Consider the following 15,966-nt stretch of genomic DNA (forward strand, 5'->3'; position numbering starts at 1 on the left):
AAAGGCTCTCCCTTACTATTTCTGGGCGATTAATCTCACTCTCAGGAGCGCCAGGCTAGATTTCTCTAAGCACGGCCGAGTGATTCAATATGGCAGCTACCATGGTATGTCCTGGTCTAGATCTTCAGTTTGATGATGCCCATAGGACTTCTGTTCTCTATGGACAAGATCTTAGAGAAGCTAGTCTAGTCCAATCCACAAGCTTAGAACATATTGTTGATGTGGCTCCCAGAAGAACTCAGTGCCCAAGATATGCTTCTTGCTTTGAAAGTAGGAAAAGCTTTAACACTGGAGTTCATAGAAAAGGGGACTTCTATCTTAATCCAGATGCACTCTCTGGAAATCAAACTTACCCTCCTTTCCTCAACCATATCTGGGACAGTCCCAGTGATAAAATCCTATTTTCAGCTTTGGAATAGTAGGGCTAAAAGGTATTCATGTGACCCATTACAAAGACAACTAAGAGGGACCAAAAGGTTTTAATTTCTCCCTAAAAATGGTTGCAGCATATAGTAATTCTGCTTGGGTCCCTAACCTAGATGAGAAGTGCTTATAGGAGATTGGTTTTAATTGTATCAATGACCTTGGATGGCCAGACTTAGCAAATAAAAACATAGGATATATAGTTGTATTTTAATTTCTGATAAGCAACAAATAAATTTCCACCATAATTATATTCAAAATATTCTATTTTGTTGTATTTTGTCTTGGCCCCCTACCCCTATTAAGTACTATAGCCACAAGAACCCAGCTCATGTCATCTCCCATGTTTTTCCCATTAGAGCTTAATTGGAGCTTCAGAGTGGGTAGGGAAAGAATGAAAGGATTTGAACTTCTGGGTTTCTTACAAGTTCTTAGAACACAGTTGTACTGTTAAAACATGGACTTGGAAACCTATAAAATGCCATCACATAAGTAGTTCTATCTGGGTAACACCAGGTTAGGAATTAGTAAGTCAAGGATTTAGGTGGCTATGCCATTAACTAGTCCTTCTAGAAATGGCTTATACTCTCAGGGCTAGAGTTGCCTCAAGTGTAAAATGTAAACCCACTGGGATTCTAATATATTAGTCTATGAGTCTGCTTCTAAGAAGCTAAGTCTGTCCAGTCGGGCCGTGGGGGCGGGCCTTCTCTTACCCTTTGTCTCACCTCATTGGCTCCCTTCTCTCCCTGAGGTCTGCAGGACGCTGAGGCTGCAACACCGATTTCCTCTGAAGAGGCTGAAGAGGCTGAAGAGGCCAGTAGACATCAGAGAATGGGATTCTCTGGTCTTCTTCGAATCGATCTTTTCATTAAGTCCCTGGGTACTTTTCATATGCCCAACTAACTTGCAAGCTTTATTTCATTACAAGACTTTATATTTGATTTTCTAAATGTATAATATAAGCTACCAAAAGCTTTTTTTTTTAATTAAAAGGCTCTTGACATTGAATTAAGATAAAAACAGAAGATAGCACTACTATTTTTAAAATGTTGTTTGAAAAATTTAGATTCTGTAGGTAATTTTAGAATTGTCTGCAGATCCTTTCTGTGTTTAAATGAAAGATATACTTACTGGTGACAAAGCTTGGTTATTTGGTGATGATTTGATATTTGGAATTGAAGCCCACATCTGAGCAGTAAGGTATTCACAGTAGGTCATATTGTTTCTGGTCAAATACAGGACATGGCAATAAAGAAGTGAGACTGGTAGCTCATGCTTATAATAATCCTAGCTACCCAGGAGGCTGAGATCTGAGGATCGTAGTTGGAAGCCAACCATGGCAGGAAAGTTTGTGAGACTCTTATCTTAAATCAATCACCCCAAAAAGCTGGAAGTGGAGCTGTGGCTCAAGTGGCAGAGCCCTAGCCTTGAGCAAAAATCCTGAGGGACAGCTGAGTTCAAGCCCCAGGACTGGCACACACACACACACACACACACACACACACACACACACACACACACACACACACACACACACACACACACACAAGAGTGGTTCTTAGCAGCTTCTAAAACACGCTAAAGATAGTTTTATCTTAACATTTTTATAGGTTCTAGAAACATTTTGAGCAGGGACAGCGTTGGTGTAGGACAGAAACTACCAGTACAGCAGTTACCATCTGTGCTCTATTGTCTATTGACCTGGGCTTCTCTCAGTTTGAATAGAAGTTCATGGAGGGCAAAGTCAGACTCTTTTCCACAACATCTGCAGCGCGCCTTGTTCACTGCCATGCTCCAGAAATTGCTTAATACCAGTTGGCTGACTGAGTGAATATAAAGTATCTTCAGGAAATAGTCCTTCATCAGCTCTCAGAAGCTCCTGCAAACCTGCTGACGACGCTTGTGCAGACGAACCACACCCTCCTCCCCACGCTCCCTGCCTTCCACCGCCATATTGGTTTCATCAGAGGGTGGGAAGTACAACATTCCATGGCAGTTGAACCATCCATGGGAAAATCCCACAGGCACTGGATTATCTTACCCCTGAGATCTCTATTACCATTTCTCCCGCTCTTCTTCTCCCTCCATCTGGACTCTGTTTGGTTTTTGCCCAGTGTTTGGCTGATTATATGTCTGGCTCCAATATTCAATTAATCTACTTCCTCCCTCCTCAGACCTCCTCCCACTGCCAAATCCTCGTGTGTGCTCAACTCTTCCCTGTTCCCATAGCCTCTCCTGAACTGAGAGGAGACGGAATGTGCCTCAGCAGCTACCCTGTCATGAGTCATGTCTGCAGACCTGCCCGCAAAGGAGAGAGGAGGGTTGGGCCTTAGGGTGCTGGGAAGGAAAGGGGTTTTCACTGGTTGTCAGAAAATGGGCACAGAAGGGGTGGGGACTCTTTGGGAGTATTAAAGACTAGAGAAACAACTGAGATTGAGTTAATTAAACAGAAGCAACCCATTCAACATAAGCCAGGTGAAGTCTATGATTTTTAAACACCTCCTCCCAAATGCCATGGTAATATAGTCCATTTGGTAACATTCAGTTACTGATATCACCCCAGGAGTGGAATAAACACACAGGTATCATCACTCCTATTTCATAGATGACAAAAAAAAACAAACCCCGAAAACAAAGAACAGATGCCCAGAATGGTTACAAGTTTTATCTAAAGTTACAGAGGCAATAAGTAGTAGACCAGGATAGAACCTTTTCAGCCCTCCTAACTCCTGCATTGTCAGCATAGTTAGTCACTCAGACTGCTAGTCCAGTGGCCTGCCTTACTTAGCTTTTACCAAATCCCTTTGCCTTAAATGACTAAGATGTTTTCTGAGTCTTCCTGGCCTATCACCCTTGACTTCAAAGCCCTTTCACATCCGTGCTTGCCCTGGAAGCTTATTGGGAGTTAATCAGCTGTATCTGTTCTGCATGGAGTGTGTCAGTTGAAACAAAAAATTAGGGGGAAAAGGAGGAAGTAAATTTGTGCAAACCTAGTTTATTTTTTCCCCTTTAGTCTCCAGCCTGCAACCACACTAGACAGACACTCCTCCAAAATTACTCCCAACAAGATCTGAGGAAAGAAAGACTCAAGCCAAGGACCAAAGAACACCAAATTTATATACTGGCCCCTTTCCTGTACCCAGGACCCCAAAGGCCTCATCAAGCAGGAGCAATAGCTGTGCTCAGTGTGGCTGGATTCTCAAGAGAGCAGAGCTACAGCATCCATTTACACAATATCCTGAGGGCCTCAGAAAAGAACTCTTAGGAACAATGTAGGTTTATGTTGAAATTAGCAAAAAATAAATGAAAATAATAGAACTTGGGATCTGGGAAAATTGCTGGGTGCCACATAGCCCAATACCCCTGATTTTTTTTTTTAGTAAGAAGAAAATCTATTGGTTCCTATAATTGTATCTAGAGCACCTGTCACAGGGGTTGGTACAGAGCTGAGCTCAGTAAATATCTGCTCAGTAAATGGATAGATGGGTGGAGAGGGTTGAGATCACAGAGTAAGACAGAGCCAGAGCCAGGATTAAAGGATTTAGAATAATCTCTACCCTTATTCATTTGTAAAAATCCCCAAAATTGTTGTAATCTGTTTTTTTAAAATGCACATTAGTTCATTTAATCCTGACATTAAGCTAAAACAGGCTTTGTTATATCTGATTTACCTAGGAGGAGCTGGAGGCCCAGAGGTTGAAGTAACTTGCCTAGAGTTATATGATCAGTGAGTAGCAAAACCCAACTCAGTTGAACCTAAGTATGTTTGACCTGCAAACGTAACTAGTACTCCATTCCAGCACAAGAGTCACTGCAGGGAGCCCAATCTCCTGGCCACGGGAGACTCCCCTGCAGTCCCTCCTGGACACCAGAGCACACGGAGAAGGAAATGCCCTTCAGAATTTTCCTAAAAACGTCTAAACTGGGCCACTTGAAATCAAATTTCAAACTCATGAGCAAACCAAACCAATAGACCTTTAGAAAATGATCTTTTCTTATGCTTTTTCTAAAACACTCTTGCTTGAGACATTCAGAAATAGTCAATTACCAAAAAAGAAAGGAAGGCTGTGTACAGAGCCTCCTATGAGAAAATAGCTAGACAGATCACATCAGAGCTGCTCATCCTGATTCTACCAAGCAAGATCTATCTGTCTGTCTATCTATCTATCTATCTATCTACCTACCTATCATCTATCTATCTATCTACCTACCTATCTATCAATCTATCTATCTACCTGCCTACAATTATGGTTCTCTACCATGACTCCCAGACCAAACCCACCCAAATTCCAGGTCTTTTGTAAATGGAAATGGTCACTTACCGGATATCCCCACGAACCATTTCCTGCTTGGAACTTGGAGTAGTAGCTGCTCCTGCTGGTGGTCCCATAGTTGTTGTAATTGTCAGCCAAGCCATCATACATAGAACCTGAAGGCAAGGTAAAGAGATCAAGCATGGTCTTCAGCCACCCTTCCTCCCGAGGGTATACCTCACATCATCCCCACGGAGAAGCCCAACAAGAGCTCCTGGAAGATGAGGGTGGAGGACAGGCCATCTGCTGGCCATCTCCATCTTTCTCCACATCCTCCACAGCCATGGCCTAGGGATAGTTCTGAGATCTTCAGCTGACCCCTTCCTGGAAGCCTACAGGTCCCCCTCTGCTGCTTGGGTTAAGTTGGCACCTACAAGTTAGGAGTTGGCCCGGGGATCCTTGAAGCATCGCAGTTCCAGCCCAGGGAATTACAACTCCATGTTCGATGAAGATCAGCTTCCCACTCGGGGAAGGCAAGCCGTATCTCGACATTCCGGGTCCACAGCTCCAATGTTAGAGTCTCAATGCACCACAGGCTGATTAGAGTCGGATTCTGCCAGGACTCTGGACTCAAAACTACACCCAGCCTCCCCAGGTGACCAGGTACTCCTCCACCCCTTCCTTCACCTCCAAGGTCCTCCAGCTGGTGAAGGGGGAATGATCAACCTCAAAGGCTTGCTGAGGATTAATTAATGTTTTCCCAGTGCTTGGAGACCCACAAATGACAGGCTCCGAAGGAGGACAGAGTGTCATTAGGGTTATTAGCAGCAAAGTGGCTTTGAATTAAAGAAAGCACAACTGAATTCGGGGTTCCCAGTGGGGCTTGTACCCCTCCTCTCCCTTCCACTGGATGGCCAGGGGACCCTACGACACAGCCCCAACTCCATCCAAGCTGATCTGTTCCCAGCTGTATCAAGTCCTTGACACATGACCAGTAGGGACAGGCTCATGACTTTGCTCACACCATTCCTCTCGCCAAATCTGCTTTTCCTTCTTGGCCACAACCATCAAAGTCCAGCCATCTTCCCAAGCCAAGATGAAGACCCCCACCTCCTCCAGGAAGCCCTTTCTGACCAGCCCTCTCAAAGACTTCCTTATGGCCTCCCCTCTACATACATTCCCTCATCCACCCTCTCTCCTCACTCCAATACTATGGCTTGAACTCAGGACCTGGGCTCTGTCTCTTGGCTTTTAAGCTTGAGTATGGCATTCTACCAGTTCTACCATTCGAGCCACACCTCCACTTCCAGATTTTTGCTAGTTATTTGGAGACAAGACTCTTGTGGACTTTTTTGCCTTGGGCTGGCTTTGAACTGTGATTCTCAGACCTCCTGAGTAGCTAATAGGAGCACAAGCCACCAGCCTACAAGCCTACCCTCTCTGAACTTGCCACTTGGTGTCTCCTTCCCTTGGTGATACCGGGAACTCGGTGAAGGACAAGCCATTGCTCTGTAGCTTGGATGTCTACAGCAAGGGTGGCCCACACCGTGGGCACAGTGGAAAGGAACAGCAGGAGCTATGTGCATGTCTTTCGTCTAAAGCCACGCTAAGACTTCGCTATCTGAAACCCTGTCTAGGAAGAGGGCTGGGCAGCTGTCTCCCTCTGCTTTATTAGCCCCTCCCCTTGTGTTTCACCCATCCAGACTTCAAACCTTTCCCCAGGGATAAGATGATCTGAGCTGGAGTAGTGGCAACAGCAGAAGGTTGGCTTTGGCATAAAGCCAGCCTCCTGGCTTAGGCCCACCTCTCTGTCCAGTGCTGGATGACCCAGCTCCCATACTCCATCTTGAAGGACCACCTGGTTATTGGGCTATGGTGATCACAACTTGCCCTCGGTGTTTAGAGGTATTGAAATGAGTCCTTGCCTGGCACTTGGGCAGGTCGCATGCTCTCTGGGCCTCAGCTTCCTCTTCTATTTAAAAGAAGGGGTTGGCTTCTCTGCACCCTAAGGCTCCATACGGTCCCATCATTCCAATGTTGTGTGATTATAGTGACACCCAGCAGAGCCCAACTTCTGATCTAGAGTTGAGGGAGGGAGGGTGCACTCTAAGGCTAACACTGCTTCCTTTGTTGTTGGCCTTGGGTCCTCTTGGAGGCCTTCCCATCCCAGAGAGCCTGTCTGACCTCCAGGCCAGGGCCCGGGGTGTCTAAGCCATATCCGGGACTCTGCTATGCCCACTGAGCCTCTGACTTGCTTCCAGCCCCTGGGGATTCCTCTCAAGACCCACACTCGCTTCTCTAGAAAATCTGCTTTGTAAATGGACAACTAGACATTTCGTGGGCTGCGTCACCAGGGAAGGGGCTATCGCCAGGCGCATACACAACAGTCAGGACTCCAGGAGCCGACAGCCAGGTCTTGCCGGCTTCTCCAATGGCCAGCCCGCTCGTCATCCCTTCTGAGGCTTGGCAGGCCAGAGTCCGCTTGGCTCTCCTCTCGTGAGCGGGCATTTCTCACCAAAGGGCATGTGTGGGTGAGCCAGCTGCTTCCAGATGGAAAATCTGGGGTGGTGACAGACAAAAGAGTTCTACAGAGCCCCAGGGAGGCCTCCTGCTTCGAGAGGCACCCCAGAGAATCCCACTGAACCTCCACCCCTCGTGAGAGGAAATCTATCAACATGACGTGTCTCTCCCCCCACGCCCTGCACTGCCCAGCTGCCCTCTTACTCTCTTCTCCATGGGTAGGGAGGGGCTGCCACAGGGGTAGGGCTGGACGTACAGACACATGTGAATTAGAAGCCATAGAATCCCCAATGCCAGTCCCCATGTCCCAGAAGTGACTGGTAATGACAGCGCTGGGCTGTAACTCTCTCTTGGTTGGAACCTTCTGGGTCCTCTAGGACCTGCCTGCAATGAAAGGGGGTTGCTTGACTCCTGTGACAGCAAAGCTGCCATCTCACCAGCTAGCACTGCTTCTCTTGCAGAAAGGATGCACACGCATACACATGCATGTGTACACCTGTGCAGTGGTACAGGGCCTCGTGCTCTTGCATAGTTTTTCACTCAAGGTGGGAGTTCTACTACTTGTGCTAAGGCTCCACTTCTGGATTTTTACTGATTAGAAATGAGTTAGTCTCACAGACTTTGCTGCCCAGGCTGGCTTTGAATAGAGATCCTCACATCTCAGCCTCCTGAGTACTAGGATTATAGGAGTGTGCCATCACTAGCAATGTGCTCTAAGTCTTGAGTTCAACAACCAGAAGGTGCTCTGGTGCCTAGAGGCTCAATACCTCCATTGAATGCCAAATGGGCCAGGTCCATGCACTCTATGGGACCAGACCCTCCTGTACCCAGCCTCTGATCACTGTGAGAACGAGGACAGGAGAGGAGCTGTGCAATTCCAGACACCCACAGCCACATCCTTGAGGATTTTCCTTCCAGGTCAGGGGCCGAAGGTAATCCTAGCACTTACTTCACCCCATCCTTCCAGTCAAGCTCCTGCATTCCTCTTGCTCTCTCTAATGTCCCACTGGCAAAAAGATGGTGGCTTCTCAGTGAGGCTGGCCGGCCTAGCTGTATCATCAGGGGGCTTCTGCTCAGGCTATGTCACCTGTGAACCCCAAGACCCAAGTGCAAACCTCTCTGATTTCCTATTACTTCTTCCTTATTACTACTACATTACTATAAGCTTCACGAGCTGCTCTGTCCATACAGTTGGTCTCATCTTATGTCCACGTGAATTCACGTCAGGGAATCTACCACTAGGAAGATCATTCATTCACTGTGCCTGCGTCCAACTTACCTTCTGTGCCTTGCGTGATAGGGGCTATTCAACCTTTCTTACCCATGAAACCTTTAAAAATGGAGGCAGGGGCTGGGAAGGTGGCCTGGAATTTGCAAACCATGGCCTATCTGACTCACCCTCTCCCCCTCCACAACAGCATTCAAACAGGCCACACCCACTGCACCCCAAGCATTCTTTCTCTTCTTCTCAGCCAATCCCTCTCCCGGCATTCAAAACCTTGCATACAAATCAGCTCCTAAAGATGACTCGACCTGGCTACTAGCACTCCAAACCCTCCAGTATAATCATGTCAGCACTGGCTTCAACTGATGCACTTCTGGCTGGCTCATGTGCTCCTGAAGTATGGTATCTACACCTCTCTCTCTCCCCCTTTCTGTCTGTCTGTCTGTCTGTCTCTCTGGTGTATATCTGCAAATCTTCCTTCCAGAAAGCACAGCCCAGATCTCCCTATTCAAGGCTGCAGCTCCTTCAATATCGTGTTTAAAATTTTATTTTTTACAATGTTATTAAAAGGTGATGTACAAAGGGTCACAGTTACAGAAGTCAGGTAATGAGTACAGTTTCTTTTGGATAATATCACCCCTTCCCTCCCCTGAGGGTTTTTCTTTGCTCAAGGCTAGCTCTCTGCCACTTGAATCACAGCTCCATGTCTGGATATTTGGTGATTAATTGGAATCTCACAGACTTTCCTGCCTTGGCTAGCTTTGACTCTCGATCCTCAGCTCTCATGCTCCTGAGCAGCTAGGATTACAGGCATGAGCCACTGGAGCCTGGCTAAGCCCTCGATAGAGCCGAGCATGGGAGTTTCCTGTGGAGACAGGCTTGGCACAGGGACAGAGCACAGTGAGCTACCATGAGGGAAGGCAGAAATGGCACCTAGGCACCTGGTATGGGCTGAGAGTAAAAACCTGTCACCGGCAACTTCTACTGTAGGCATGCTGTGTGTCTGTGCTGCCTGTGTGTGTGACGGGGAGGCAGGGAGTGATGTGTGCATAGTAGTGGTACCCATGCTGGGGCTGGGAGTGGAGATGGAATGGGGATGGAGACTAGGAGCAGGGTTCTGTACTTTACTGCACAGCAGAATTGTCTGGAGTTTTAAAGTCCCACTGCCCATGACATTCTCCATACTGAGAATCTCTGAGAACTGAGCCTAGACATTTGCATAAAAAAATCCCAGGTGAGCCAAATGTGGATGGTTTACACCTGTATCCTAGCTATCCAGGGAGGCTGAGATCTGGAGGATGGTGGTTCCAAGTTAGACCAAGCAGAAAAGTCAGATAGACCCCATCTCTAAAATGATCAAAAAGACAGGTCTAGAGGTGAGGTTCAAGAAGTAGAGTGCCAGCTGAGCATGTGTGAAACCCCCAAGTTCAAACCCCAAGACCACCCCAAAACAAAATAAAATAAAAGCCATTCCCAGGTGATCCTAGTGTAGCCACGTTTGAGACTAGTGGATTCGAAGTTTATTTCTGCATGTGAAGATGTTTAAGAGAGATTCGCTGAGTGGTATGCCTTGAGGGGAGAAATCTCTTTTCAGGAGATTCGGGCAGATGATTTGGGTAAAGTTCAATGAGAGAAGGAGTTATAAAACCTATTTCCAAATAGTGTTGCCCTCACAAAGCCCTTTTGCATGCTCTAACCAACTTCTCACAGCTCTAGACACCCAGAGAGAGGCGAGGACTTGCCCAAGAACGCAGAGCCGTCAGCAGTAGAGGCCAGCCCGGGCCACTGGCGCAGCACAAGTGACGTGGCGCAGTGTGTGTTCATGTGCACACATGCATATCTTTGTAGACGTGTGGGATGCATGTGCATGTACACAGATGTACATGTGCATGTGTATTGAGCACAAGTAGATATGTGTGTAGGTGAGTATACAGACATGGGTGTATATGTCCACAGGTGTCTAGGTACATGTGTACATGCATCACCATGTACATATGTACATGTGTATGCACGCATGTGCATACATGTTGTATATCTCTGTGTGTCTAAATGTGTGTGTGTGTACATGTGTGGGTGTGGGTATGGTACATGCCTTTACAGTGCTCACTATGAAGCTGGCACAAGTGAGGATGGCTAAATATCCTTTCATTTTTGGGGGTTCAAAATTTCTTATACCTTCTAGAAGCTACATTACATCACAGAAGCACATATCAGGATTGTGTGTGTGTGTGTGTGTGTGTGTGTGTGTGTGTGTGTGTGTGTGCTGGTTCCAGGGCTTGAACTCAGGGCTTGGGCACTATCCCTGAGCTTCTTTTTGCTCAAAGCTAGCATTCTACCACTTGGGCTATGGTACCACCTCTGGCTTTTTCTGAGTGGTTTATTGTGATAAGTCTCACAGATTTTTCTCCCAGGCTGGCTTTGAACCATGATCCTCAGATCTCAGCTTCCTGACTAGCGAGGATTACAGAAGTAAGCCACCAGCTCCCAGCCACATCTTAGGTTTTTAAACCTGAAGCAACTGTCATGTTGCCACATACTATTTGGTGTGGCAGGAAGGAATTTATATATTTTTTTAAACTCTGCCAATGGGCTTCACAAAGTACCAGATCCAGGAGAACGAACAGCCCTTGCAGCTAGACACCCCGAGTCCTTGGCATTTTTGCATGTGTTGTAACAGGCCAACAGATATTCTGGCTAAAACCCCAGCTTCGAGCCAAGATTACATGGTAAACAAACAAGAATTAGTTCATTTGAACTTTAATGAGTATGCTTTTCCACTGGAACAAGCTAAAGCACAAATACTTTTTTATTATCTCTCATCTCAGCTGGGTCCTGAGAGTGAAGTCTGCCCACAGCCTATGGTCAGGAAAGGGCAACCTTTTGGGGAATCAAATGAGTACAACCTTGCTCAGCCAGAGATGCATGTGGAGACATGGAGACACGGCCAAACACAAAGCAAAAGCCACCAAAGGGGGAATGGGGCTGCCAGGGCATGCTCCTTTACAGTGCTCATTATGAAGCTGGCACAGGGCTAACCCCTAGGAGCCTGAAAAGCCTCAGGGACCATGAAAGGCCAAGCCAGGAACCCCTCTGAGGCCAGTGTGGACCGACCCCCCCCAGCCATATTCCAGATCCCTGACTGGAGGGAAACGAAGGCTCTGCGTTTTACATAGGGGAAGGATACTTGTGCAAAGGAGGAAGTGGGGAGGAGAACTTCAACCTGAGGCTGAAATGAAAAACTATAGGGCTGGGAAGGTGGCTCAGTGGTAGAGTGCTTGCCTAGCATGCATGATGCCTTAGGTCTGATTCCTCAGTACCACATGAACAGAAAAAGCCAGAAGTGGTGCTGTGGCTCAAGTGGTAGAGTGCTAGCTTTGAGCCAAAGGAGATCAGGGACTAGTGCCCAAGCCCTGAGTTCAAGTCCCAAGATTGGCAAAAAATAAAAAAATTAAAACTGTAGATGAACCGGGTACTAATGGCTCACGCCTGTCATCTTAGCTACTCAGAATCTGAGAATTGCCATTCAAAACCTGCTCAGGCAGACAAATCTGAAAGACTTTTATCTCCCATCAACCACTGAAAAGCTGGAAGTGGTGCTGTAGCTCAAGTGATAGAGTGTCAGCCTTGAGCAAAAAAGCTAAGCGATAGTACCCAAGTCCTGAGTTCAAGAGCAGGTGCCAGCAAAAAAAAAAAATGTTTAAGCCAACCTCACAAAGCAAATCAAATAGTGCTAGTAGGGCTAATAGGGCTAAATTTCTCTGGAAGAAGTGCTAAACAAACAAACAAAAAACTCTTCATGTAGTCTAGCTGTGTGGCTGGCGTGTCTTCGGGTTTGGGTCAAGTGAAACATAGCTAAGCTGTAGGAAGAGAGTCCAGGTGTGTTTACAAGTGGGGAAGGTGGGTGAGTTTCCTTCTGGTCTGGATGAGCTGTGCACCAGCCCTGCAGCCTCCCAGGCAGCTCGTTCATTATCAACCCCTGGACGCCCCCTCCCACCCTCAGCAGATCAAGTTTCTCTAGTGAAGATGTTTTGCTGATGTTGGCTACCCCCCCCCCCCATGGTTCCTCTTATTTCCTACACAATCTGGGACAAAAAGCATCTGACACCCTGACACACTCAGGATGCCCTGGAAAGTCAGGAGAGAGACCCTGCAAATGGGTAGCAGGTACAGGGCAGCCTCCAGAGGGGTCTTTAGTAACCAGGGTGAGGTGTTTAGTCTACCGTGTTTTATGGAGAAAACAAGTAGCGAGGGGCATTTGGTGGCACATTTCTTCTAAAGGAGTCCTTCTTCAGCCCCCAGTTACTCAATCACCCCTTACCGATGACTCAAAGACTCTAAGCCCAGCACCAGTGGCTCACTTCCATAATCCTAGCATATCAAGAGACTGAGATCTGAGCATCACGATTCAAAGCCAGCCAGAGCAGGAAAGTCCATATGACTGTTATCTCCAATTGGCCATACACATATACACAAAAGCTTGAAGTAGAGCTTGAGTGGTAGAATGCTAGCCTTCAGCAAAAAAGCTCAGGGACAGTGCTCAGTCCCTGAGCTCAAGCCCCAGGACTGGCACAGAAAATAATAATAAAGAAGATGAAAAGAAACCAGCCAGGAGTCTGCAGAAAAGCAAATTCCACTGTCAAGACCATGGGTAATGAATTCCTGGCAGTGCCCCATAGAGTACAAGGAGCAGTGCCCCCAGCTGCCAGGCACCTGGCCTTAGAATGAGGACTCCTAAATAGGTAGGCTCTAGACAGGAGCCCCAAGAAGACTAAAGACCCCAGAAAAACCAACTCTTCACTCTTAGAGAAGACTCAAGGAGCGGTTGAGTCACAGGGGACAAGGGTTTTTCTTAGCTGCCTCCTTGTCCTTCCAGGATGGAAACGCAGGGAAACCAAAAGGAGAAAGAGAGAACTGAGTTCCCAAGGAACAACTAGAGAATGCTTGGCTGTTTCTAATGGGGAGGACAGAGAAATCTGACAAAAACAAAGCCAGATAAACCGGAAACACCAGCTTCAGGGTAACCCAACCGCCTTTTCCAGCTAGGATGCCGCTGGGCAAACTGGCCCCCTTTGGGAACCTCCCCAGAGGCTGACACACCTACAGGGTCGGTTTCTGGATAGCTTGGCATCAGGGACAACCCATACCTGACTGAAACCGCTGGTGGACCTCAGAATGGATGCTCCCCACCAAGACAGACCATAAAAAGCACTCCACAAGATGGGCTTCCACCCAGCATTCCCATTGGTGGAGAGAGGAAGAGATGTTTGGGTGCCCAAAGCAAGATCGAGATTTTTCTGGTGCTGTGAGTCAGGAGCTGAGGCTGGTGGCATGAGAGGGCAGGAAGGGGACAGGTGGGTGTCAGGTAGAAGAGAGCGGCTGGCCCTGAGCCGTTCCTGGGGCTATGGCTAGTACAGAGGGCATTGTGTTTTCCCAAGCCTACTTTCAAAAGTATGTGCCTATAAGTAGCAAAGCGGGCACTAAAGGAAAGGCAGGTGAGGCAAGGGAAAAGAAACCTCACCGGAGAGGAGCCAGAGCCCACAAGGCCAAAGGGCACTCACAGCAGCTGTGGCTTTTAGTATGGCACGGGGAAGCCCTCCGCCAGCCATTTTCTCACCCTCAGTTTTACCTCAGGACCAGAGGCAGCGGGATGACAGAGGCCGGGGTGGGGGCATAAGGGGGGGTATGTGAGCAGGTGGGGGCTGCCCCCGGGGTCCATCTTCTTGGTCTCCTCCTGCCCTTCACTGTCTGTAGGGGGCCTAACTTAGTAACAAAGTTTTGCTTAGGCTGGACTAATAGGTATTTTGGTAAACAGGAAAGAAAGAAAGAGAGAGAGAGAGAGGAAGGAAGGAAGGAAGGAAAAGAAAGAAAGAAAGAAAGAGAGAGAAAGGAAGGAAGGAAGGAAGAAAGGGAAAGAGAGAAAGCGAGGGAGGGAGGGAGGGAGAGAGGAAGGAAGGGAGGGAGGGAAGGAAGGAAGGGAGGAAGGAAGGACAGAAGGAAATGGAAGATTTGCTAATTCGAATTGTTTGATTTTTACAGAGTCCTTTGTATTAAAGTATTTGTTGGAGAAATTCTACCTTGATGCCCTTGCCAGGGACCTCCCCCTCTGTCTCTAACTCCAGAGGTCCTGAGCTTTCATCCACCCTCCCCAAGTCCAGGCCCTTGTCACTCCCAGAGGCTGGTATGGGCGATAGGCCTGGAACCTGCGGGACTATGCCAAAGAGGAATCAGCTGAGGTCTCCCACCACCCTCATTCCCCTTGCTCTTCAAAGCACAGCCTTTCCACCGAAGCTCGACAATCCGATGGGAGAAGGGGTTTCTACATTCCCTCTTGGGGAAAGAGGGCCTTCCCTGACCCCCTCCAACCCTGTGGTCCAGGGTCACCCTAGCCACAGGATGGCACTCGGCTCAGATATGTGGCTTCCTTGTGTCAGACTCCCTCAAAATTGGCCCGGAGTCCCCGGACTTGTGTCCACTCATGTGATCCCCCTCACCTCTCCTGAGCCCACTGCCCCGCCCCACGCAAAACCCCACCAGGACTGGGCAGCGCCTGGCCAGGGCACTGGGGCACAGGTGAAGGCTCATGAGATGGCCAAAGGCATGGAAGGATGGACGTGGGGAGGTGGCACATGACCCTCGACCACCACTGGGGCTTTGGAAGGACACAGACTGAGGGACAGGTACCCCAAGCAGGACAGGGACAAGAACGCCGTCCAAGGGCCAGGGCTCTGGGCTTTGGGAACGACTGAAGGGAGATCGTCAGCCCTTGGCCGGAGATGCTCGTGGCTGTGTCCCCGCAGTGAGCTCCGCGGCCTGGCTCATAGGGCCTGTGGCCCTAGAGCTTAGCGGCTGGGACATACTCGTGGGGGGGGGGGCGCAGACGCCCCAGCACCCCCTCGTGTGCCCGGCGCCCGGTGCCCCGCGCCCGGCCAGGGCGCGCTGGGCCGGGGCGCACGGACGCACGCGGACCGCGGACCTGTACCTCGGTTGGAGTGGCTCAGGGTGGATGACTGGGAAGACTTGGACTTCTGGCGCTTGACGGTCATCATCACTTGCTCCTGCACGCGCTGCCGGCCCGACGTGCCCGTCTTCATCTTCTGATCGGACGGCAGCGCCAGGGTGGAGTTGTCCTGGTCCTGGAAGCATTCGTACGCCAGGGCGGTCTTGAGCGGCGCGTGGTTCATGGTGGCGGGGAGCAGGCGCGCGCGGGGGGCCGGGATTGCAGCAGGTGGCGGCGGGCAGGGTCGGTGCGGCCGGCGGCGGCGGCGGGGAGCGCGTCTTCCCACTCTCAGCGGCGCCCTATGGCCATAGAGTGAGGGGTCCTCGTCGAGGGCTCGGCAGCTGCTCCCGGCGCCTCCACCCCGGCTCGTCCCTCTCCAGGCACTGGCCGGGCCCGCCCTCCGTCAGACAGGATATACCACCCCTGCCCTGCACCACCCACTCGGCCGGCCGGGCCGGGCGCGCGCCGCCGCCGCTCAGACGCGGAGCTGCAGGGCACCGCAGCGGCGGGGAGGCCGAGTGCTGGGGGGGGGGGGGGGGGGAGGGAGG

General features: G+C 49.2%; 1 protein-coding gene across 1 annotated transcript in view; it reads right to left on the reverse strand.

Annotated features, from left to right (window-relative positions):
* The window catches only part of Pkp1 (plakophilin 1), a 43,314-nt gene extending 27,663 nt beyond the window's left edge, over positions 1–15,651 (reverse strand). Inside the window, exons 1-2 of the mRNA XM_042701262.1 lie at positions 15,401–15,651; positions 4,746–4,852 (exon numbers count right to left, since the gene is read on the reverse strand). Coding sequence (XP_042557196.1) covers positions 4,746–4,852; positions 15,401–15,602 — 309 coding nt within the window. The 5' untranslated portion in view covers positions 15,603–15,651. The remainder of the gene's footprint in view (positions 1–4,745; positions 4,853–15,400) is intronic.
* Positions 15,652–15,966: the final 315 nt, after the last annotated feature.

Source organism: Dipodomys spectabilis, unplaced genomic scaffold (assembly GCF_019054845.1).
Source record: "Dipodomys spectabilis isolate Male_0828 unplaced genomic scaffold, ASM1905484v1 ptg000288l, whole genome shotgun sequence".
Taxonomy (NCBI): Eukaryota; Metazoa; Chordata; class Mammalia; order Rodentia; family Heteromyidae; genus Dipodomys; species Dipodomys spectabilis.